The sequence below is a fragment of the Dromaius novaehollandiae genome, chromosome 3, assembly GCF_036370855.1.
Source record: "Dromaius novaehollandiae isolate bDroNov1 chromosome 3, bDroNov1.hap1, whole genome shotgun sequence".
NCBI classification, from domain to species: domain Eukaryota; kingdom Metazoa; phylum Chordata; class Aves; order Casuariiformes; family Dromaiidae; genus Dromaius; species Dromaius novaehollandiae.
Genome location: NC_088100.1, coordinates 46,490,069 through 46,515,479, shown reverse-complemented (window position 1 = coordinate 46,515,479; position 25,411 = coordinate 46,490,069). Strand labels below are relative to the sequence as shown.

At 35.1% G+C, this 25,411-nt stretch overlaps 1 protein-coding gene across 2 annotated transcripts in view; it reads left to right on the top strand.

Moving 5' to 3' along the window:
- The window catches only part of ASCC3 (activating signal cointegrator 1 complex subunit 3), a 282,237-nt gene that overhangs the window by 112,259 nt on the left and 144,567 nt on the right, over positions 1 to 25,411 (top strand). For both annotated transcript variants that reach the window (XM_064508824.1, XM_026122085.2), the window contains exon 13: positions 2,516 to 2,587. In XM_064508824.1, coding sequence (XP_064364894.1) covers positions 2,516 to 2,587 — 72 coding nt within the window. The remainder of the gene's footprint in view (positions 1 to 2,515; positions 2,588 to 25,411) is intronic.

The following is a 25,411-nucleotide window of genomic DNA, read 5'->3' as shown; positions in this document are numbered from 1 at the left end:
TCAAGGCTATGTAGATGTAATATTCTTATAAAAAATCATAAGTCAATTAAGTGCAGTGCCACTTGACACTTAAATTATAATTCTTCCATTAAATACAGGGAATTAATATAAACACCTTTCCATTAATTGGTTTGCAAAGATTTCCTATGCATCTCACAAGTTGATAATTAAGGCTAAGTAACTTAGGGAGGTATAATATTTTATCGCTCAACTTTTCTAAAATCTAATTCTGCTATGATTCTGTTTTAACAGAAAGCAAAACATTTTCAGTCAAAGTTAATTTCATAGTTTAATAATAGGCTTTTTTCATTTTTGTAAAAAATGAACATTGACTTTCTTACTAGGTTCTTTAAATAGTTCACTCCATCTGCAGTGTAAGAAAGAAACTTATTTTACAACTGTAGGGAGCCATTTCAAGTCTATACACACAAGAATAGTTTACCATATGGTACTTAGTATATGCTTTGCATATTTTAACCTTCATTAATTGTTTCAAGTACTTTCACTATTATTTGCTGTTGCTTTTCTTTAATCATTTCCTAATACTTGATTTGAATATTTAATTTTATCATATAATAATAATAATAAAGGAAAGTCTGCATTTCTTCATAGTATCTTTAGAATGAATATGTAATTTCAAAATCAAAATATACAAATTATCCTGTAAAGTTTTAAGTGATAAAAGACAGTAAGTTTTCTTTTGGAAAAAAAAAAAAGAGAGAGAGAGATATTAGAGATGGTAGTCTGCCTGCAGACAAGTAAAATGCTTTTGGTAATACTGCAGGCCAAGAGTTTGGCGTTTTGCTCTTCAGAAGAATGTTATTCTAGATTTTATAGGGTAAAAGACATTTTAGAGTTAACTTACTATACTTTATAGCAATTGAAAAGTCCAAGTGTTACGCTTCTGTTCTGTTCAGGATTATACTAATACTGAACCTGCCAAATGATTGCCAGTATCAATATCCTCCTAGTCCCTCCAAGAGGAGGAAAGCATTACAAGAACTCATAGAATCAAAAGCAGTTTTTGCGGAACGTACACGAATGGAATTGATGTATCATTGATGTATCTATATCCACTTTGACCAATATCAAGGGGAGATGAGGCTGTTCGGTACTTCAAGTAGATGCTTTGTCACAGCTTTCTGACTTTTTTCACCCGAAAAACCTCCCCAGAAATTGGGAACAAATTGCTGATTTGCCAGATCCTATGCAAACTGCAGGCAAGCCTTCTTCAAAGACAAGAACAGCATCCACCAAACTCTAACTATTTTAGCTATTACGGATGGGCTCAGCATTTCTTCACAGGCTTTTACCAGACAGAAATTGTATATGATGTATCCAAAATACTTCTGCTCCCAATGGCAGCAGTTGACGCTGAGCTTAGGCATATTTATCCTTTTGAGTTCTGGATTCTGTTAAAAAGATTGTCTGTCACGGTCTGGTAGCATAATAGGGCACCTGCTTCACTCCAGTTCAGAAGAGTTTCCAAATTTCTCTCTCAGCTGCTGCTGGCATCTAGATGAAAGTCTGCTTCTCCATAGTAGTGTTGGCAGCTGGAAGGCTCACAATTAGCCTTGCAAAGTAGAGGTGGGGGGAGTTTTTGCCTTGACTCTAAGATTTATCACTGTGGTTCTGCTAAAGATACTTGACCTAATACCGATTTTAGTTTGATTTATCACAACCTTAATATTTTGAGAGGTGTTCAGAGAAGTACACGATATTTAAATTAGCTTGAAGTAGCTATACAGATATGTGAAAGTCATGATGCATTAAAGAAATTGAAAAAAACCCCACCTTTTTAGAATTGCTTTCAGAAAACCTTTTTTTTTCTTTTTTTTTTTTTTCTTTACACTGAACTCTTAAATTTGGAGCCTTCCTGAAGCATTTTATTCAGCCATAATTGGAAACTGTATACATGGTACCTTTCACTGTTTCCTTGCATGACTCAACTACCTAGAAACTTCTGTTTTCTGTGACAAAAAATCTGAGAATCCAATATTGACTGAATATGTATTTCTGAAATGTAAAAGCTGCTTTTGTAGTACCAAATAAAAAGAATTATTTGAAGTTACAGTAAGATCATGTGTTTGATGCATGCTCCATCAATATCCAGTAGAAGTCCAATTTCTTAATATGGAATAGATAATGAATAGAACTTGGTTTCCTGTCTTTGATCATTTAAAAAAGCAACCATGTCATTTAATAAGCTTTATAACCACTTTTTAAATTATTGTTAGTTGCAATAACAATTTATCACAATATTGTTAGGAACGGGAATCAGTATATTGGAAAGTTAATTGCATAATTCTCTTACTCTAAGAATAATGACTAAATATTACTTAATAAATACTAAAAATACATAATACTTGAGTACAGGAATGAGTTTGTTCTTTGTCTTATGCCTAGGCTCTGTATATAGGATCAAAATACAGAAATTTATTAAAAGTCACATTTTTCATGGATCGCTATTAATTGATTTAGTATGTATGATGTGTATGGTGTGATGTCTTTTCAGGTGCAGCAGCTGAATCATATGGATGAAGTATGTTATGAAAATGTGCTGAAACAAATAATGGCTGGACACCAGGTACTTATTTTTTGTTTTAGCTTGCATTCCAAACATATATAAAAATACTTAAGGTTTTAGGCATCATAAAGATGTTTTAAAGAAATAGTTTCATCTCCTTTTTTGTATTTTGAGATGCATCACTTCAGAGGTCATCTTTAGACCTGAAAGTACTATGTCAAAACAGCATGCAAGAAAATCTAAATAGGCTAAATAATGTTAGTTTGTAGCTAAGGAGAAAATTCCTGGTACTTTAAATATCTGTTAAAATAATTACTATATATTTATCACACTAATTTAAAATGACAATACAAAGTAGGTCAGTAGTTTAGAGATCTTAGGCTTAAGTACATTTAATAATTAAAAAACTGCAGCACTTGGTTATTACTCTCATCCTCTCCTATATCTTTCCAATTCTAGTGTCTTCTGTTAGAGATAAAAGATAAGAATGATACAGAGTGTTCAAGATATGGTGCACAAGAGGCTTAATATCTGTCATTTCAAATATCCTGCTTTTGGTTTGGTTTGGTTTTTTTGGTTTTAAGGAAGTAACCTTCCATTTTGCTTTACAATAGAGGTTTTTGCGGTGAATTTTAAAGTTTGATGTTCCTCTCCACTAAAATGGTGGGCTTAACTCATTTATCATTCAGCTATTATTGTGCTGCTACATCATCACCTCTGAAAGTCTCCTTTTTTTTTGTTAGAATTTTGTACATGCTAGTGCTACAAGAAGCAGTAGTTGAGCAGTTTGGGCCCCTGTTCAGAGCAGGAACAGATGCTAGTGCAAGATAATCCTTGAAGAGTGTTTTCACCAAATAATCTAGATATAAAAGAGACACAGTCTTTCCCAAAAAACTGCACTAAGATCACACCTTTTCCTTGGTTTAGAAGCAAATTCACATTTTGGTGTTTTTAACAGATGAATTGTTTGTTTATGACTTGAAATGACTGCTCTGAGCTTAGGGGGGGGAAAAAAGAAGTACTTCAGCAGCAGCTTCTTAGTCCTCCTGCTCTCACTAGTTGGACACAATTCTTACATTTATCTTCGCTTGCAGATATCAGTTACTGGGGCTACACTCAAATGCTGCAGAGAACTTTCAGATGTGAATATTCCATGCAGAAACGCTGATATTTTCATGACTGAGGAGTATTAACAAAGTTTGTCGGCAATATGAAGGGAGGTTTAGTGTGCTCTTTCCTCATTGTCAATTGTGCACATACCATGCCAAACTTCTAGCACTGAGGTCCATTTAGTTGCTTCTTTCTTGCTACTCTTTCTGATTCGTGTATTTTCACTAGCTATAAATGCAAGTACATAGTACTTGTACAAGTAGCAGTTTCTTTAAATCAATAAAATCTAAATAAGTAACACATCTTGGATTCTGGGGAGGAAGTTGTTCCCTCTCTTTTCTTCATATTATGGAAAAGACTCAATACAAACCTGTGCAGTAGTGTTTTTAAAAATCAAGTATAATACAATAAATTGTTTAATTACAGAAGGAGATGTTTAATAGTTTGCGTAGCTTTCCTTGAGAATATCTTTAGTTCCCGTACAAATAGCTGAATGCTTGTGTTAAGGCATGTGCTACAGCTGAAAGGAGTCAAGTGAAAAACTGGCCTCTCTAATGTCACAATTTCAGTTGCTGACACAATTGCTGATCTCAATTTCTGAACGTTATATTTCAAACCAACAACCAAATAAGCAGTATATTTTCAGTCAAAGCAGAGTGTAGTTTGCCTTGCTATATAAATGTTTATTTGGTTCCAAAATGCTTTGGTTGATTTTATTCAATTTATTCTTTGCTTGAAAATGTTTTGTTTTGGGCACATTCCATGTTGATTTTCAGCAGTCTGTGATAAATGTGGTGTTTGAAGTGATAAAGATGATAGCTTGCTGGTCCTGAGATTTCAGTATGAATGTTGTTCTTTGATGTCACCAGTGTAAAAACTTACTTGAATGCTGAATATATATACAAGCTGAATTCAATGAAAATGTAAATATGGCATTTCAAAAAGTTACCATAATAAGTTTAACGATGCTTTAAAGCAGGTGTTAACACACACACAGGCGTATATGACAGGAAGGAGCAACATTTGAGCTATGTTGCAGAACTTTCTTAAATACACATTTAAATACCAACCAGTTACATTGGATGTTGTTCCTGGTTATTTAAAACATGTTTGTCTCAGAACTTATGAAACAAACATTACTATCCTGAAATAGATGATATACAAACACTTGTATGCAGTCTTTGACAATGCAGAATTAAGTATAACAGCTCATTACAGTAGTGTGGCATGTAGTAAAAATAAGGGATTTTTCTTTTTAATGAGTCTGTTCTGATAAATGATCTGTCTAATCACTAGACTAACTGCAGATATTTAAAAAAAGTTTAAAAAGATGATTTTTAGAAACATCTATGTTGAAACACCTGCGGAGGAAGAATATTATGCTAGCAAGGTTTTCTTTAGTGTCTTGTCAAAAGTTTGAGAACAGTAATGTGGAGTTATGAATGGAGTCATAACCTTCTTTTGATTTTCATAGTGTTTAGAAATCCATAACCTTGCATCCTGGTCTGTTACCATCATGTTCTATTACCCTCTTAGCTTTTTTGAGTTATCCTTTAAACTTGTGTTTAGTGTGTAAAGTTCATTTGTTTGTTTTTTAACAAAGCTCTGGTTGTGTCTAAGTATACTCCTTAGAAAGGCGCATATCCCTGATAGGTCTCCTTCAGAAGAAGTTTTCCACAGCAGTTATGTATGGCATTCAGGAAACGGCTGGAATTTTATAACTGCCAAGGCAGTAGTGTACAGACAGAGCTCTCATTAGCAGTGCTCCAGAGAACCAAAAAGCTGCCTGTTCTGTCTTATACTGAACTGCAAGAAATAAATCGCAGAATGCTTTCTCAAAAGGAGAATCAAAGGAAAAGACATTCCTTTTTCTAAAGCTCCATGAATTAATATAATACACGCCCTCCTGTGGCCATCAAGCTTCCATAATGCTGTCTCTTTTAAGATTCTTTACCAGAGACTTTAGAATATCTTAATAAGTTACATCCAAAGGTTGGTTATTTATCTACTATTCTATTAACTCATTTTCGAAGAATTCTACTGTGCTAAAAAGACACAATTTACTCTTACAGAAGTTATGCTAATGTGTCCCTGTCATATTATAGGTTGCAGTTTGATGCTTGAATGAAGTTACATGTTCATGTATTTTAATGGATGTTATGTGTGTTTTTGTTTTTTTAAGACTAAGGCCAGTAGGAGGTAGTTGTATTCTACACAGACGTGTTTTGACAGATGGAGAGAAGCTTTTTATGTTGATTTTTCAACAGTCATACTCTGCAAGACTTCAAGCCCTTCCTGGCTACTGGGAAATTAAGAGTTGGTGATTCAGCCTTTAATTTTGATCCATCTGCTCAAGCTAATGAGATATCTCATTTGTAGGCTTCACTTTGAATTGCCAAATGCAACTGAAGCTGTAACATTTGTCTTAGAGCACACTCCTCCTCTTGTTGAGGAAAGATATAATGATAGATGGTTTGCCCTACTGAGTTTTCTGGGGTGTTTGTTGTAGAAACTTTTGATGGCAACTGAAGAAGTGAAATGAGAAAATGTCCCAAAGGTTTCCAGGTCCTTTTTAAGTCAATCTGCTCATTCTGTGGGATTGCAAATAATTAGATTTTCATTACAAGCTTTCTCTGTCAGAATCCCACCTCTTAAGAATGCTTTAAGTGAGAACCTTTAGTGCTGTTAGGTCTGCCTTCCTGGGAGTGTCCTTCTGTGCTGAATATTAGTTGCTGAATATTTGTTTTCATGTCATACTTTGAATTTACAATGGTTTTATATTGGCAAATATGTTAGATCTTTTTGAACTGATTTGCTTTTTTGCAGTTCTTTTTCTTACTCTTAATAAAACACAAATTCTTTTAAAAATAAAAACAAAAGAAAAGATACACTGTTGATCAGAGTGTGTGACCTCATACTCAGTTGTAAATGGGAGTACTTTTGCCAGCATACACCTTCTGGGATACTGTTCCCTCAAAGGCTGGGTGAAGGCTCAGTCACCAAAATTTATCATTCCCTCGAAGTGATTATAGTTCTCTATTCTCAGACAGTCGCCAGTAATGAGACACACGGATTAACAGCATTAATTCAGCTAAGGATCTGAAAATGCTTCTTAGCATTTGACAGAATTGTGAGAAGAGCTTCTGAAGCTGAAGCGTCCTGGGGAGCATGTAACCCCTTTCTGATGCAGCCTGCAGAGACCCTCACAAGGTTAGCAAAGGCAGGAACTGAATATATCAACATTTTGTAATAAAATGAGACATTGCATTTCTAGCTAATTTCAGACAATGCATGTTTTATTATCCTTATCTTCACAATCTGTGAGGTGAGAACACACCCTTGTTATGTGATGGTTTGGAGACATACAGTATTTTTAAGGGCTTTTTCCACAGAAACAAGAGATATGTACACTTTAACTGTACATTAAATTCATTTATCTGAAAAAATAGAGTACTGTTGCACTTTGCCAAGGTTCAGTTGCTTAATTTAATTGATTAACTCTTTTGACTCTGACCTCTGTTGTTGTATAGGTTTACTTCCAGCATACCTCTTGCTGTTACTGACCTTTTGCTAATTACTAATTACTAATTGCTAATTCCACTGCCTTGGTTACTGAGCAATGATGGTCATTGTCACCATCATCTCTTACTTTTGCTGTTACAAATTTGTCAGAACCTTACTATTAGCTATCTTGTTTTTTGTCTGAATATCCTTTCTTGGTCAAAGAAAGGTAAAAACGGAAAATAACCAAGAACAAAACCCCGAGAAATTTATGTATCCTGTCATTCTTTGAAGGCTTTCAAAGGAAGTGCTTTTCAGAGGAAGTGCTTCCTCAAACTACTCAGGTTTTTGCCAGATTCCCTGGACTACTTGTTTCTTCTGCAACTTTTTTTTTTCCTTTGGCTCATAGCTGATTCTCTTTGATACTACTTAAACCTTCAAAAGAAGTCCTATGTTCACTTTGCCTTTGGTGGTGTTTCAGCAGGTCTCTTGTATTTACTCTCTGCTCCCTACTTTTCTCTCCTCTCTGCTGTTTTCCTGACCATCACTACTCTGTTACGCTGTTTGTCTTCAGCCACAGGAACTTGAGTTTCAGTCTTGGTTCCTTATCCAGTGCATTTTGCTCCATTTTGGCTGTTTATCATAGTTTTCAACTTGAAGTGCCTTTGGCATTCTCCTGTCTTCTCAAGCTGTTTTTCCTTTTTAAGAAAATTAGCATCTCAGTTATTTTTCACTGCTTTTGAGAACTTACTGTCTGTTGTAATTTTCTTCTACAAGCTCTGCTATTTAGTGAAACCTAAAGAAATTGCTTTTTCTCACTGAACTTGATATCTTCAGTCCATAGCAAAAACTGACTATTCAGTGGAAGTTGAAATCTTTCTGTGGTTCTTGCTGTCTGTACAAGCCTTGAGGCTCAAGGTCACCATACTTAAATATTGAGGAGACATCATGGGTTTGCAAAGACTGGTTTATGTGAAGAACGGCTTTTCTGGTGGCCAAAGATCCTCTGACTGTCTGTTTTGAAGAGTCTGGATTCTGAAAACAGCTACTTGTGTAAAAGCTTGCTGCAATATCGAAAAGCAGTAGTATTCCTTTAGACTTTTATTTTCCTTGATAATGTTTCTAGAACAGCAACTCTAAGAACTCAAATTTTCATTATAAGACAGGAGACAACACAAATTACATTTTCTGCTTTTTTGTTCTTTTCCTTTTGGTTACAGTCAAAATTACTTATTCAGAAATCCTGAACAGTGTACTTTCAGTAAAACATTAAAATAACTTTGATTTCTGTAACAAAAATCACTGTCGTTGCATGCTAGATCAGAGCTCAGGATTGCATTTAGTAGAGTTAGGAGATAAAAGCCCTTGAAAACTCGTTTGTTTTTTATTTATCCTTTGTAAGATCTAAAAACAGGATTAAATTAGGCGAAACAGGGAGAGGAAAGCCTATTTGTTGGGAAAGTCACTATTCTGACTGCGCATCTCTGTCGCTTTTTTGGTCCTTCGGACTGTACGTATCACAGAGTTGATTCCTGGGGTTGGAATCATGTGACCTTTCTTATTTAGCCTTGCATTCTGTATTAGATGTCTTTATGCGATAGCTCCAGTAAACTTCAACACTAGCAGCTCTTAGTTGTCTTAAGCCAGTGGAGAAATGGCAGATGTTTTAGAACCAACGTGCTGGAATCTTCACCATTCAACTAAAAATGTAGAGGAAAATTACTTGAAACAGCAGACAGGCTTACGCAGATCCATCCATTCGCAGGGATGCACTACGAGTGGTGTTCTTCAGACCTCCCATTTTGTGCTTATTTCAGCTGAGCTTTGTTAAGGGGCTGTTGAGGAGAAGGACTTTTGCAAGTGCCTTGTTGTGGGTTTCTGCACTTTTGCTCTTCAGCTTTGAACTGGTTCGTTAGGTTTAGCTGGCTGCTTCTGTCTCTGTTACCATTTTGCTGAAATACAGTATTGTTCTAGCTGCATCTCATATATCTATGACACCTTTTCCTTTAATCTTTTAAAATGAAATCTGGATTTTTTTTTCTTTTTACAGCCATGTCTACTTGCTAAATTTTTAATTAGTCTCTGTATTGGGTGGTTAGTATGCAGTTTTGTAGAGATCAGGCTTGCGATATTAATTATAATTCATATACTTAATTAAAAAGTCTTTTTATACCACTGTTCTGCAGTTGGTTCATTAGAAGTAATACTGCAAGGCTATATGTTAATTTCAATAAACGTTTTAAAATTTGGGATGATTTCCAACTGTTATCTTGCAATGTTTTGTAATACATTTTAATACTTTTTCAAACTGTGCTTATTGGTGTCACATCAAATGCAGGTTGCACTCAAATTCACATAGTCAAATCTGTTTCTGTGCAGTATGTTGTACCAAAAGGATTCACTTTGTTTGTAATTGTTCTCTATTTACAATAATTGACTTGAACTTTTCAGTATTAAGAAGTGTCATCTTGTTTTTCTTAAAACGCTATCTTAAACCAAAAAAGGAAAGCTGAGTAGTTATTTAAATCTATTGTATTAAATTGTCAGAAGTGAATTTGACAGGTATTAATTTCATCTGTAAAAATGATGGATTAATTTTTTTTATTATCAGTTTTCCAGTTGATACTTGGTTGCAGAAGCAGTGTGAAGATAAAAGTTTAATAAACTAAGTTACTGCAAGCAACTGTTGATAATGTTTTTATAGCTGTGTCTTAAGATAAGATTTAGTAAGGCAGTACTTTTTCAGAGGTCTCTGGAATTTAGTGCTTTGAGAATTAATCTTGTTCTAGGTTTCTTCCTGGGTTAAATAGTGTGCATAGTATCCTTTGGACAAATAATTCTGAAAAGTTACTGAATTTCTTAAAATATATTATTTATCTGGATAGGTTTTTATCTAGACTTCATTCTTATAGCCTAAAAAATAGGGTTGTTTCAATCTGAGCTTTTGTTTCTCTGTTTCTGTATAGATTGCTTCTGTTTCATGATCTAATGAGGCTTATTTGCACATATATGTATTATACTTTTTATATATGTGTGTGTACCTGCGTATGTATGTATAAAAATTGCATAAATACAGATGGTAAAGTGGTCAGCTAGGACAGCTGAATCATGGCTGCTCTCTTTGGATGTTATTTCCTTGTCAACTAATTAAGTGAAGATTTGGATATCTTGGATAATTTTCTATAGCATTTCTTGTGCACGTTTTGTACAATTAGGGCTCATTCATTTGTATGGATTCTTTCACAAAAACACAAACTAATCCTGTCTTGCTGCACTGCTTTGGTGTTCTTCTGCATCTTCATCATTTCTTCATATGTTTCACTTCCACAATAATTGCCCTTTTCAATTTTAAGAATACAATAGATAATATTTTTTGCCTAAATGAATGAAACTTTATATCTCACTTAAATTAAAAATACTATACTGCAATGCTGTGTAAATGATATCCTTGAAATAGCTGGTAAATATATATATATTTTTATGTTACTGTCAAATGATATGAACATACTAGTTTTCTTTAATTTTTTTGGCCAAATCTGGCTGAGTTTAAATGTTTAACACCTGGTCAGCTGCCTATATGAACAACCGAGGAAAGTGCTGGAAATTAATGCAGTAATCAGTTATGCATATGCTAACACATTATTCTTCAATTGGATATAATTCTAAATGTTTGTGTATTATATTTCTATTCCTAATGCTAATTTTTACATATATATGTTTGTATTTACATAGTAATTTGTCTGTATACCTGTGCCCAGGTGTCATGGTGTAGAGCAATACCATAAACATAATTTTCTTCCATTAATGATGAGTTCACTAGATGTTTATTATATGCTTGTAGTCTTGTGCAGCTACACAAGAATATCTGCATTGGTAGTACGACTGCTAAATTTAGAATTTTCATTGTTCTGATTTCATGAATGTACACTGAATCATTAAAAGAAATTTAAACTTTAGTTCAAAATTAACAACTTTTAAAGCCTAAAATTATTATATTCTAAGGAAATCATATTTTACTCTGCAACTGACTATCTTAAGCCAGTGGCTTTTTGTGACTGTTGAAGTGTTAAGTTACAGGTGTATGGCTTGCTTACTACCAAATCTGTTCTTCCACTTGCCAATCTGCTAAAGGCAGCCTGATCAGTTTTGCAGCCTAATGCTATGAGTTTAGCTAGCTCTAGGTTAAAAACTGTGTTTCAAACATGGGACTGCAGATCATTAGTAGTCTAAGTGGATCATTAGTGGTCTAAGTGGAAAGCTATATATTGTTTTTCCCTAACGATTCAACTGCAAGGATAAATGAAACTTGAGAAGAAATGTTGAGGATTGTCAGTGGTGCAACGCTTTTGAAAATTCTTGCTCTGTAGCCCTGAACAAAATGGATATCTGTGTTTAATGTAACAATAATAGATAGTATCAGCAACAAACTGCCTGATTCTAATCAGAAATTCTGTAAATTCAAAATGTAGCAACATAGCTACTGTCCACCAAGAGCTGGTGTTTGCCACAGATTTATAATGAATGTTACCAGAGAATCCAATAGCAATTTCATTAGTGGGCTTTAATTTGAAATACACAGTAGTATAGGATGCTGTAAATAATAAGTTTTTTAGATGAATCCATGAGGATCAGAAATAAAAATTCTTTCTGAAAACACTAAGATCCATCAAGAAATTCATTTTGACTTTACACTTTCATTTACTTTTTCAGAGTAGGAAATGTATGTAGTAATGTATGTAGTGGTGTCTGAATACTGACAGATTTCTTTGTGAGGTGATTCTAGAATATGTTAAGTTCATCTGTTCTCATGTATTTAATTGTGAGATATTTATAATTTTCTTATTTAGAAAATGATTTCTTGAGAAGGGTTATGTATAAAAAGCGTAGGTTTACAAGGGACATTCTAATGGTTCTAGTGCAGTTTGCTGCTGTTTGCAAGCACAACTGCATCATTTAACATCATAAATTTATCAAGCTTCATATTAATAAGATTGCTTGTACTTGAAATCAGTTGTTCACTACCCTGTTGATTTAGAAACCTGTTGACTAGGCAGAAAAAAAGCTTGCTGATAAGGGTATGTGTTTTTATTTTTAAAGTACTACTGTAGAAACAAGAAATGAACTGGAAGAACCCTGACTATTCAACTCTTTAACTGTTTAGTACATTCATTTATGTTACTGGTTCTTTCAAAAGCAGGAGACATAGAGGCTGACATGACAATTTGGTTACTATTTTTACTTATGTCTAAAGGGATAGAAATAGGAGGATTTCTACAATATCCTATATATTTCTTCCCTTCAGTAAAGCTGAGTGGAATCTGCATATTGCTTCTGTCTCCTGTGTTATTTTTGCATAATATGGATGGTATATATGTAAGTAAATACAGTTTTGGAAATGTAAGAAGAGATGCAGTAGACTCTTACAATTCTTGTTCTGGAGTGATATTTGTCAAAAATATAATTTATGATAATGTAGAAACATTTATTGTCAGAATAGTTAATGTCAAAACAGGACAAAGGGAAATGCTTGAAAGAAATTCTTCTATGGTCTTGTTTTGCTAAAAAAAGATTCAGTCAAAAGCTGCTTATAACGCTGAATAATAATTATCGTTCAAGTCCACTGGCAACTGCAGAAATGCAATTGTTATCTGCCTAATGACATATATTTGCATAGTAATAGACCAGCTACTCTTGCTTAATTTTCTATACAAGAATAGACATTGCTATTTCTGTCCTGTCAATTATAATCCAGAATAATTTCTACTACCTGTAGGAGTCAGTCAAGTGTTGTTTGTTTGTCTTAGTGACTAACTGGCCTTCTACTTTAATTTTCACCATATTCATTTTTCCTCTGCAGTTTGTAAAGATAGATCTTCATACTGTTTTGGAGTAATAATACATTAAAAAACTTGGAAGGGTCTTTTTCTGTTTTAGACTTCCCTAGCCTTAGTATACTAAGGCAGTGAATGTTCTCTTCTGTCAACCTCTTCACCTTGTAATAGCCTCAGGCTGGTTTTGGTTGTGTTTCTGTATGTAACTGTGTGTGTAACTATGTAAATCTAATAACATAAATTGTCTAAAGCTACAAGTAAGCATGGAAATAAAATTATTTAGATTTTTATTAATTTACCTCTAATTTAAATAGTTACTGATAGTTTTAAATATAGTTTGGCTAATGTTACAAATTGAAGATAGCATAAATCTCATTTTACTGTCCTGAAAAAGACTTATTTTAGTATTCAGAATCCATATTTGAGCATTGATTCCATAACTGAGCATTTACTTTATAGGCCATCCAATATAATTCAAAATATAATAAATAAGATACTAAAAACAAGTGTTTGCAATTTTTTAAATGATTCATTTTAGTAGCGATTTAGAACTTCCTCCTGTAAATTAAATCAGACAAACCAATCAGCATACATTAGTGAAAAATATGTGCAACTGTTGTATAGATATAAAGAAGTCATGAAGCTAATGAAGCTTCATGTACTTGAAGCATGTACATGATCAAGTAACTTTTACTGAGAAATGTCCCTCTATTAGTGCTACTGTATACACACTTCAGTGCAGAGTTGTTATATCATCAAATTCTCCTATTTTAATTCCAGGGGCTTAATATCAAACTTAATGGTCCCAAACCTACGTCATAGAAGTCTGGAATGCCACTTACATGTTCTAAAGGATCCTTAATAGAGGGGACACCAAACGCCTAAATCTTACGTTTTCACGTTGTAGCAGAAAACACAGTATCGTGTTTTACATCAGCATGACTGGCTGCCTTTGAGATACTTGTACGCTAACACATGCAGCATGAGGAACAATCAGGGGAATTAGAGGTTTGCATGTAGTTGCAAGGCTAGGGATCCCACCATGGAAATGTGGTAGGATAGTTCATGCAACTGAAGTGCTGCAATGGGCAGATACAGGCTTTTTAGGAAAGACAGGCCAGGATGGCACAGGGCGGGAGTTGCCCTGTATGTGACAGCACAGCAGGCATGTGGGGACCTCTGCCAAGGGACAAGCGATGAGCCGCCTGAGACCTCATGGGTCTCATTCTATGCCCTAGTGGGCATAAAAATGTGAGTGACATTGTAGTGGGTATTTGCTATAGATTACCTGATCCGGAAGAAGACCCAGATGAGACCTTCTTCAGACAACTAGAACAGGCCTAACATTTACCGGCCCTGGTCCTCATGGGGGTCTTTAACCACCTGACTTCTGCTGGAGGGACAACACAGAAGGGCACCAACAGTCCAGGAGGTTTCTAGAGTATATTGATGTTACCATTTCTTGACTGAAGAGCGAAGCGGTTATGATGCTCTGCTGGACCTCATACTTACAAGCAAGGAAAACTGGTCAGAGATATGGAGATTGGGGGCAGCTTTGGCTGCAGTGACCATGAGATGGTGAAGTTCAGGACCCTGAGGGGAGGGAACAAAGCAAATAGCAGGTTCACAACCCTGGACTTAAGGAGAGCAGACTTTGGGCCTCTTCAGAGCCTGCTTAGTAGAATCTCATTGAACATGGTCCTGGAGAGAAGAGGGGTCCAGGAGAGCTGGCTGATGTTCAAGAAATACCTCCTCCAAGCTCAAGAATGGTCCATCCCAATGAACAAGAAGTCAAGCAAAGGAGGCAGGAGACCTGCATGGATGAACAAGGAGCTCCTGGCAAAACTCAAGCATAAGAAGGAAGTATACAGAAGATGGACAGGGACAGGTAACCTGAGAGGACTATAGGGATTTTGTCCAAGTATGCAGGGATGGGGCTAGGAAGGCCAAAGCCCATCTGGAGTTTAATCTGGCAAGAGATGTCAAAGATAACAAGAAGGTCTTCTATAAATACATCGATAAGCAAAGGAAGACTAGGGGAAATGTGGGCCTGCTACTGAATGGGGCAGGGACCCTGGTGACAAAAGATACAGAAAAGACAAAGATACTGAATGTCGTCTTTGCCTCAGTCTTTACTGGTAAGACTGGCCCTCAGGAATCCCAGACCCTGGAGACCAGGGAGAAAGTCTGGAGAAAGGAAGACTTAGTCTTGGTGAAGGAGGATGGGGTTAGGGAACATTTAAACAAACTGGGCATACACAACTCCATAGGACCTGATGGGATGCACACACCAGTGCTGAGGGTGCTCACTGATGTAAGCAAGGCTTTTGACACTTACTCTCATAACATGCTCATAGACAAACTGATGAAGTACAGGCTAGATAAGTGGTCAGTGAGGTGGACTGAAAACTGGCTGAACTGCCAGGGTAGTGATCAGGGGCACAAAATCCAGCCGAGGACAAGTCACTAGTGGTGTATCTCAGAGACTGATTGGTCAATATCATTTAACCTCTTCACTAACGAACTGGATGGTGGAACTGAATGCACCCTTAGCAAATTTGCAGAGGATACGTAACTGGGAACAGTGGTCGAAAAACCAAAGGGTTGTGCTGCCATTCAGAGGGTCCTCAACAGGCTGTAGAGATGGGCAGAGAAGAACCTCATGAAGTTCACTAAAGAGAAGTGCAGGGTCCTGCCCCTGGGGAGGAATAACCCCCTGCACCAGTGCAGGCTGGAGCCTGACTGCTTGGAGAGCAATTTTGCAGAGAAGGCCGTGGGCATGCTGGTGGACAACAAGTTGAAACTAAGCCAGCAATGTGCCCTTGCAGTGAAGAAGGCCAACCATATCCTGGGATGCATTTCGAAGAGCATTGCCAACAGGTCAATGGACGTGATCCTTCCCCTCTATTCAGCACTGGTGTGACAATACCTGGAGTGTTCTGTCCAGGTGCTAGTCCAGCAAAAGGCCAGAAAAATGATTTAGGTCTCAGGACATCTAATATACGAGGAGAGGCAAAGAGAGCTGGGACTGTTTTGCCTGGAGAAGAGTAGGCTCAGGGGCATCTGGTCAATGTGTATAAATACCTGATATTGGAGGCAGTAAAGAAGATGGAGCCAGACTCTTCTCGGTGATATCCAGTGACAGGACAGAAGAACATGGGCATAAATTGAAATATAAGAAATTCCATTTCAAATAGAAGAAGTGGTGTTTTTTTTGTTTTGTTTTGTTTAACTGTGAGGGTTGTTGAGCACTGGAGCAGGTTGCTCAGAGAGGCTGTGGAGTCTCCATCCTTGGACATATTCAAAACCTGACTGGACATGGCTGTGGGCAATCTGCTGTAGTTGATTCTGCTCTTTTTGGGGATGGAGGGGGGAGATGTTTGAACTAGATGATCTCTAGAGGTCACTTCCATGCTCACCTATTCTGTGAATCTCCAATGTTCCTTGCATTCTCATATAAGTATACATGCTCAATATTTGCTAACGAAAAGGAAACCTGTGCTTTGCCCACATGAAGAGAACACAGCTTGGAAAGAAAAAAAAAAAAAAGGAAAAAAAAAACCCAAAAAACAAAAAGGACTGACAGCCCACAATGTTTATCGTTACTGGGTAGAAGCAGCCCACGAGAAATAATTCTGCATGCAATGTTATTATATTTTACAATGTGTCAGAATTGTTAGATCTGGAGTTTAACAGAGGTAAAACACAGTAGAAAAGAAGAATATACAAATAAGGCTGTGATGTTATGCATATTAGATTTGGGCCTTGATAGGAGACTAAAAGAGCAGTCTTCTGAGAAAAAGAAAAAAGGTCATGTCTGTGAGCTAACTAGGAGCTCAGCTCATATTAAATATGAGGTTAAGATGGAGGGAGAAAAATCACAAGATGAGGGAGAGAATTTATCAATCTTTAATTAAGGGAAAATTCCATTGTCACTCGAGGCTAAAAAGTCTTGTCAGATATAATCCTAAAAAGTCAGTTTAATATCTAAGAGTAGCAAGGCCATTTTTTTGCAGTGCACTCTATGTTTGTGGTACTTATTTATTGTTAATAGATCCACTTTCTACTAAGATTGGGAGATTCTGTGCACCTTCTCAATCAGCTTCTACCAGCCAGAAATAGAACAGTAAGATAGTAAGTTTTTCAGAGTGCCTGTAAATTATATAGAAACAAGAGAAAGATATGTAAAAGAAACCCTTGGTTGGTCAGTGTTCCAAATGTATTTCTTTTTCACCAAAGACAAAGATGTTATATACTTAGGACTCCTACAAAAAAAAAAAAATTGTTGGGGGGTAATGATGATAGGCTTCTGTGTTTAAGAGTCTGTGGATAAATGGAAGATTTTTGCTGTTGATGGTACTACAAAGATGGGAGGGGAGGAAAAAAGGAAGAAAATAGGAGCAAACAAGACTATAGTGAGAATTATAACAATAAAGATTATAACCATAAGTGAGAAAAGATGGAGAAACAGGTGCAACAAGAAGGGAAATAAAAGAGAAATGAATGTAAGAATGATGTTCAAATATTTCAAAAAGTCTTTGATAGTAGAACCTCTTCAAGTGAATAGATATGCAAAACATAGAAGGCTACAAGGAAGGTTGCAAAGGAAGAAAATGAGGAAAGTAGTTCCAAATTTATTGTCTTCATCTTAGCTTTTACATAGATTGCATAAGCAATAGTAAAAATGAGATTGGACTGTAGAATATAATATTGCTTTGGACTGGTACATCTTAAGTAAAAAGAAGGAAATAAATTTCCACTCTAAAATAATATATAAATTGAAATTATAGGGCAGATGTCTTATTTGCAGGGGATTAAAAAGTAGAATTTTTAGGTGTAGATAGCAAGTGCATATTAGTTTACCTTTACTGTAGTAAAAATCTCTATAAATTAAATAGCAGTTAATAACCACAATTGCTAGTATATCTAAACAGAGAAATTATTAGCTAAATAGCTCTGTTAACTAGAAATTTTGTTAAATAGATTCCACAGAGGTTTTTTGAAAAAAACTAGTTTTTTGTTTAAACAGGGATGATCAGAAGTAATTTATTTCACTGAATAATTAAAACTTAGCAGAGACGGCAGTTAATGGTAATCTATCAAGAGTTCAAATTAGATTGTATCGCATTACAGTACTGATTAATTGATGGTGCATTATAGATTTCTTTATTGTTGTTATTAGTTAATCTTTCCAGGTAAAGTATTGTGGGGTATTGCTTACCTTTTTCAGCAGAATTTTTTATCTATCTTGAAATTTGCAGATTTTTACAGATGTGACTGCTGCTGATTGGGGGGGGAGGGCAAGGGTTGACCACTCAGCTTGAGTTAAAACTTCTGTATTCTAGTGCACATTATTTAATTTGACATGCTGAGTAAATGCAGTCTGGTTTTAACTTGTGAAGTATTTGTTTTCTGTATAAAAGGAAGGGTGTATCAAATGTGCCATTAGGACTAGTTTGGAGGCAGTTTAGTAATCCATCAAATTTCTATAGTGTAAAAGAGGATCTTAATTCACATGAAGATTATATCAGTATTTTTTTTTAATCTGAGATTATTAAAATTAATTAAAAAGAAAATAAATTCAGGTTTTTTCACTGCATTTGTAACAGTACTGCTACTTACCAAGGCAGTGAGACAGTAACGGTATTGTTACTTGCCCAGGCAATATTTATAAGCCTTACTTACCAAGTATTTTTCCACTTTTTCCCAGTCTCATGTTATTGTTTGATATGTGAAAGACTTGAATATATAAAATTTAAAAATCAACAAAAATAAAGAGAAAGACTTGTCTTTAAGTACATTAAGCTTTTTAAGCGTTAGTGTGGATTACCTTGTATAAATTTTTATCTTATATACTTTGCTACTGTTCTTTTAGTCAATAGATCTATATAGTGACTTTCATAAGTTACTGTGATATTAGGGAAAGGGAAATCACGTTAATATACTGTCATGGTATTGTTAAGAACTGAAAACCAATCCATTCTGTGTTTGCGGTGAATGTTTTTGATGAAGAGCTATTAGTGAGCCATGTGTGTTGCTCTCATTTATATCTTTTTTTTTTTACGAAATATACCTCGGTGCTGGAATTTTGAACTGCATCTTCTTAGTCAGGGAAAATTACATCACAAAGGCTAAACAACTTGGTTATTCCTTAGAATTAGGCCAAGCATTAGTGAGCTTTATTTATTGTTAGGCCATAAGATGGTTCTATTTAGCCAAGTACAAAGGACGTCATTGTTAATGTAAGTAAGGGCAGGCAGCACTCCCTAGGAGAACTGCTGAAACTTCATAAAGTACTGAGCTTTGTAAAATCCTTGGAAGAGGTTTCATTGTGCGTTGAAGGCAGAAAATGGCTGGGTGGATTGATCAGTCGATTAATACCCCTAGGTGTTCATTTTCAGTAGAGGTAATACCCAGGTCAAGAATTGGATTCTACATAAAGGAAGGTTTTATCAGGAGTCAACTGGATGAAGCCAAAACAATTTCTTGATGTTAAAAAAAGTGTATTTATAGTTATACTTGTCTCTAAGCTATGTAATTAAAAGCTGTATAGCAGCAAATCATTCTTGTGGTTTAATTTCTTTGGAAGTTGTGGTGCAGAGCGGCTGGCAAATCCTAGTCATTCCACTCTCAAGGAGCGGTGTTATGTGAAACAGAGGTACTGGACTCGAGTGTTAGTGACTCACGCTAGTAACAAGATTGAATGGTACCTGAGAGACGCGGTGTGCTTCCCCAGAAAGATGAGTGAGCTATTTTGGAGTAGTTATAGAGAATATTAGTTCGAAAGAGCTGTTTTGCAGTAACAAAAGTTAGCCCAAGTAAGGGTGTTTGAATTTCAGATATCTGATTATAATTTTCCACTGGTTTTAGACACTTCCATTGTGCACATACATGATGTGTATTTTCTTTATCCTCTAAGTGAAAAGAAGCCTACTAGCCTCTAGTGAGGTATCTCTGATAAAGGGAAAGTACACGGCTATCGCGAAGAGCACGCCTTTCAGTGCTTTAGTAGCATTTGTTTCAGGAAGATTGCAACCTGGAATATGTAATATTTGGGAAATGTAAGTACTTCCTGTTGTGAATTTTAAACCAAGTCTGATGAAAATGGTTAATTTGCTTAACATTTTAAGAAAATTCTGGGGAGATAACCTAGGGGCACTTGTTTTTTCCTTTCTTGTGTATTTCGTCATTTGAAGGCTTTGGTTTCAGGAGAGCAGTAGCAGACGCTTTCAGTGCTAGGGCTGTATACACCAGAGCTAGCTTTGAACTGCAGAGTACGGATCTAATTACACAGCTTGTAGTTGTGGAACCACTTCTCTCTATTCTAAATTACTTTTCCTAACTTATTTGCATAATTTAATGCACAGAGATTTTGCCACAGAAACATTTTATGTTTTTCTGACAGAGGACAGGCTAAATTAACCCTCTTAAGACTACATTGCTGTTTCACAACATATTTGGTAAATGCTTACTGACTTTACTGGGGGGAAAAGTGTTCAGCGAGACTTTACGTGACAATTTTTAATGAGTGCTGGTTCTTCACAATTATTTGGTGATGTACAGAGATTACAAGTAGACATTAACCATAAGATTGTGCACCTCTAATCAGCTAATAAAGCAATCTTTTTTAAATCAGACTTGTTGTCTATTTACCTCTCAGAGAACTTCTGCTCATTTTCGGCAATTTGTGTAAGCATTTTAAACCCAGAGCGTGGTCGTATGTTGATATATGATCATTGCATACATAAAATTCAGTGAATTCAGTGCATTATTAGTGTAAAAAAATAAAGAGGTAAATTTTAAATTGTACACACATGCTAATAAGTGCTACACGTCTGACAGTTACATATGTTTCAGAACTGTAGAGATTCAGTGATTCAGTGAGGAGAAGCAATACAGTTCTACACCTTAAGAAAAGAGAGTTTCAAATGTGTTCTTTGGCCCACAAATATTCTGAGGATTTTTATGCCTAAGACCTTTATTTCATTTAGTTCCTCATTTGGAACAAGAGATTTTACACAGAACTACTTCCTTAACTTGTTAAGATGTAACTTACTCCATTCTTCAAGATGAAAAATGTCTGACAGATACCATAGAAAATAATAGAAAAAGAAGATATAATGTTATGCAGGACAAAATGTAGATACTAAATGTAGATACTAAAATGTAGATAGTGTTCCTGCCTCTGACAGTTTGTGTGTGATGTTCTGGAAGCAGCTGTTAAATGAAAAGCTTCAGCTGAACATGCCAATCAGATGTTCTAAATTTTGAGAATTATGACTTGGGAAACATTAATCTGATGATTAGGAGTGTTGGGTGCTAATGGCTTCAACAGAGTTAATAGGCACTCTGCTTTCAGTTTACTAAGTGGTATAGGATAATAACAGTTAACCTTAATTTCACTTGCAGAATGTGGTTATGAGGAAAGCATTTTTTTGGAAGTTATGAAATGCTAACTTCTTATAATGATTAACTTCACAGAAAATCCCATCAGGGAACCATTAATTCTGTTTTCATAGCAGGATTTGAACAGAGTATGCTAAATAAAGCAAGTTAAAAGTAGATGTTGATTCATTAACTGAGCATTGTTCGTTTCTCATATAAAATGGGGCAGATATCTTGGAGAAGTGTGTGTTAGTTGATGTTTCAACATAAGAAGGACAGGTTTGCTAAAGCCTGCGGTTTCAATTTAGCACCATCTTATTTAGTGTGCATTCTTTGTGTGCTAGTGTGCTAATTAAGTGCTATATAGAGCCTGAATGATAGCCCAACCAACTCATTCAGCTCTGGGTTTTTTTCTGGATTTCTTCTGCCTAGTTATTATTCCCCAATCCTGCATTTGAAACATCTTCCACTCCCCTGGTAAAAAGAAACAGGCTTCTTGATTTTCAGTTCTTGTGGAATTCCCACCATGGAATTGCACTTGGAGGGAAATTCCTGTTTTCTTTCAGCTACAACTGGCAGAATCTTTAGAAATCAGAACTGAAGTTTTACCAAGTCTTTACCAAGCTTGTGCAAAAACCAGGCAGAAGCATATGATATTTAAATATTAACCTCTCGGTTCACTGAGTAAACAAAGTAAAGAAGCATGTTGATGCTCTTTATGGCTTTACTTTGTTTTTTTATGTAGTATTGAATATCAAAAAGAAGTTTCTATATTATTTAAAAAGTGAAATGGTAGAATATAACACACAATGGGCTTTTGCATTTTTCTAGGAAATTTCAATTTAATTTACTTTGTGTTCTTATTTCTTATTTTGGTTATTTGATATTTTGGTTATTTTTAGTACTCCTCATGGCTGTTTTAATATCTGCATTTTTGGAGCTCATGTATATCTTACCTAGTGGTAAGTATCTCAAGTGGATGACTGCAGGTATGCCAAATTCTGTACAGCTACTACATTGAGAAATCTTCCATAGTGCTTCATAATATTTTTGTAACTTTTTAGAGATTAATCCTCTAGTTTGTCACCTTTTCAAACAAATCAAGGTACCAGATGTTTGAAGAGGATTCAGTGCTTTCTGAAGTTTATTTTCAACTGAGACAAACTCATTATTATTTGAATGATCAGTTTTAAAGTATGTTAGCTGAAAGGGAAGTATTGCAGAAGTAATACTATGTATTCATTTTTGGAAAAGTTCAGTGCCCAAGATTCAGATATACCCTGTACTTACATTTGCATATTTGTAAGTACATTATATTAGTATTTATATGATTATCTACAGTGAAGTGTTAACTTTTAATTTTTTTTTTTTCCCGGAGAAGCTCAAAATAGCTAGAGTTAACCTGAATAATTAGTCGGATTGCCTAGAGCTTCTGATATTTCTATCTGACTAATAAAATTTAGACATGAAAGTTAGTGCTTAACCCACCAATGTACTAGTTTTATGACTGTCTCATCCTGAGAGAGGGGCTGCATCACATCAACTGCCAAGGTGAGACAGAATTAAGGGCAGGGAAAGAAGCGTGAAAAGTAGCAATAAATTTTCATGAAAGTCTTCACAAATGTGTGGAGACTTATGTTTCTGTTTTCCTTATGTTTCTGTTTCTGCTTGTCATTGTCTTAGTAGGACCAGGACTTCACAGTGACAGTTGACTTCAATGACAGTTACTAAAGGAACAGCCTGATTATGGCTAGAATGCAGAGGGATGTTCCTTGCAATTACAGTTTCAGGAATAAGCTTTATACAAGGGAAGATTCCTCAATTAAGAGCCTATTTTCTACTACCATCTTTTCTATGACTAGTTTACCGTACTTTGTGTATGTGACCTATGGTTATAGCTGATTTCATTTCCCACTGCTGCTTTTTTCCTTTTTTTCTTCTTTTTTCTTTTCTTTTTTTAAAAGGTTAAGGCCACCAAAGCGCTACACCTAAAATCTGTTTTTTGTCGAGTGGTTTGTTTAGTTTGAATTTCCCTCCTAACATGACTCTTTCTGTTTATCTTGATTAAACAAGCATAAAAAATTATACCTTGGTTAATTAAGAAGTTTATTGGATATAAATACACACTTGTGTACAGACATGCTTGCTATTTTTATTTGAATATTTTTATTAGTTCCTTTCTGACTTTGAAAGCATTCCTACTGCAGCTTTTTCTTTTAGCTTTTTCCTTCTTACTACATAACTCCCCCTAACCAAAAAAAAAAAAAAAAAAAAATCAGTTGGTCTTTGATTATGAATTTTTGGTGGGTCAGGAGAATGAAATATTTATCAATATGATGTCAAAATATGCAGAAGTATATTAGTCTAATATGTTTCAGCTTAATACTAATGCTAATAAACACCATTTTCAAAGTCACCATTTTAGTTTTGAGATTTTTAGATTTTAGAGATGGTGATTTTCAAGATCAGTGCCAGACTGAAGTAAAATTGAGCCTAAAGGATGAAATAAAGTGTAAGACCAATAGGAAAACTCATTTTGTGGTTAAATATAAAACCTCCTAGGACCTCTGTGACTTTTTTTTTTTTTTTTTTTTTGAAGCAATCAACATGAGCATAAAATAATTTTACACTTCCTAATTCAAAAGTTTCTGAAATACCTGGATAAAAAAGTCCATTCCTATTTCGCCTTAATACTCTGTACTGTATTTACTGTGTTTCTAAACTTTCACTAGTGATTAACTATTTTCACAAGATGAATTTTTAATCTACTTGAGAGAAGTTAATTGCTCATATAATTCCATTTTAAAAAGGAAACAAATTAATAAACTATAAAATCAATTTGATTTTAACACTGAGAGGATTTTTTCAATGAAACCTGTTGACCAGGTTTCACTGGTCACCAGAGTTTATAAGTGAGAACTCAGTGAATAAGACATGATGGATCTGTTAATAAAATGAAATTGCTATTTTGATTTGTAATACATGCTTATTCAGGCTTTCTATAAAAGAATTTACAAAAAGATAAATTGGCACATTGTCTTGAAACAATTAACGAAGATTCAGGGGTCATAAATTATATTGTTATGCATCTTACTTTTAAAGAAAATTTGAAAATATTTTGCCAATTTGTTGCTTCTAAGTTAGAGAAAATTGGATGGCATATACTACGTACCTGAGAATATTTCTACTTGGATGAAAGCTAGTAATTTTAAGAGTCATAGTGTTATAAAAACGATGATGGAGAGATATATCAAGTAAGCTAAAAGAGGTAATGAGTAGTTGCTCCCACGAGGCAAATAGTTATGACCACATTGTTTTCCTTTTTTTCATTTTTGGTATTACCATCCAAATTGATTTGTTTATTTTTAAATTGTAAGTTTATAATTTATATAAATTAACATATATGTATAAAAATATATAAAATTATATATAATTTATATAAGTAATATACTGCAAGTTGGTATAAGGCTGATGGTTCAAAAAGGACAAAATTAAACCCACAATTCTCTGGAATATGACATGCCTGTCTTAAAATGCCAGCTCAGGCTACTTAAAGCAAAACTATAACACCATAGTCACATTGATTAAAATTAGACGGACTTGCTGAACAGTTTTTAAGATTAAGCGTTTGCCTTTTCATGAGCCAGTGGCTCAAACTAGTCCATGTGAGAGTTCTACGAACTTAGGAATTGCCATACTGGATCAAACTGAAGATCTGTCTGACTGAGTATCTGGCATCAATTTACATGGACAGTGGACAAAAGACAATGCTTAAGGAGAACAAAATAGTGTTTTCTGTGGTATACCTTTCCCAGCAATATGTGGTTAACAGGCCTTCAGAGCTGTTATTACGTTGGAACCAGGTGGTGTATAATCACCATCATCTGCTAAGACAAAGGAGTTAGGTTCCTTTAAGACATAAGTGAACAAGTGGAAGAAAAAGTACACTTCATTTACTTCAGTCACTTATATCTGCTTCATGATTTCTTATGATAACAGGCAGAAATTCAGTCTTTATGCAGCAGGTTGGATACATTTAGTGTTTTGACAGCACATG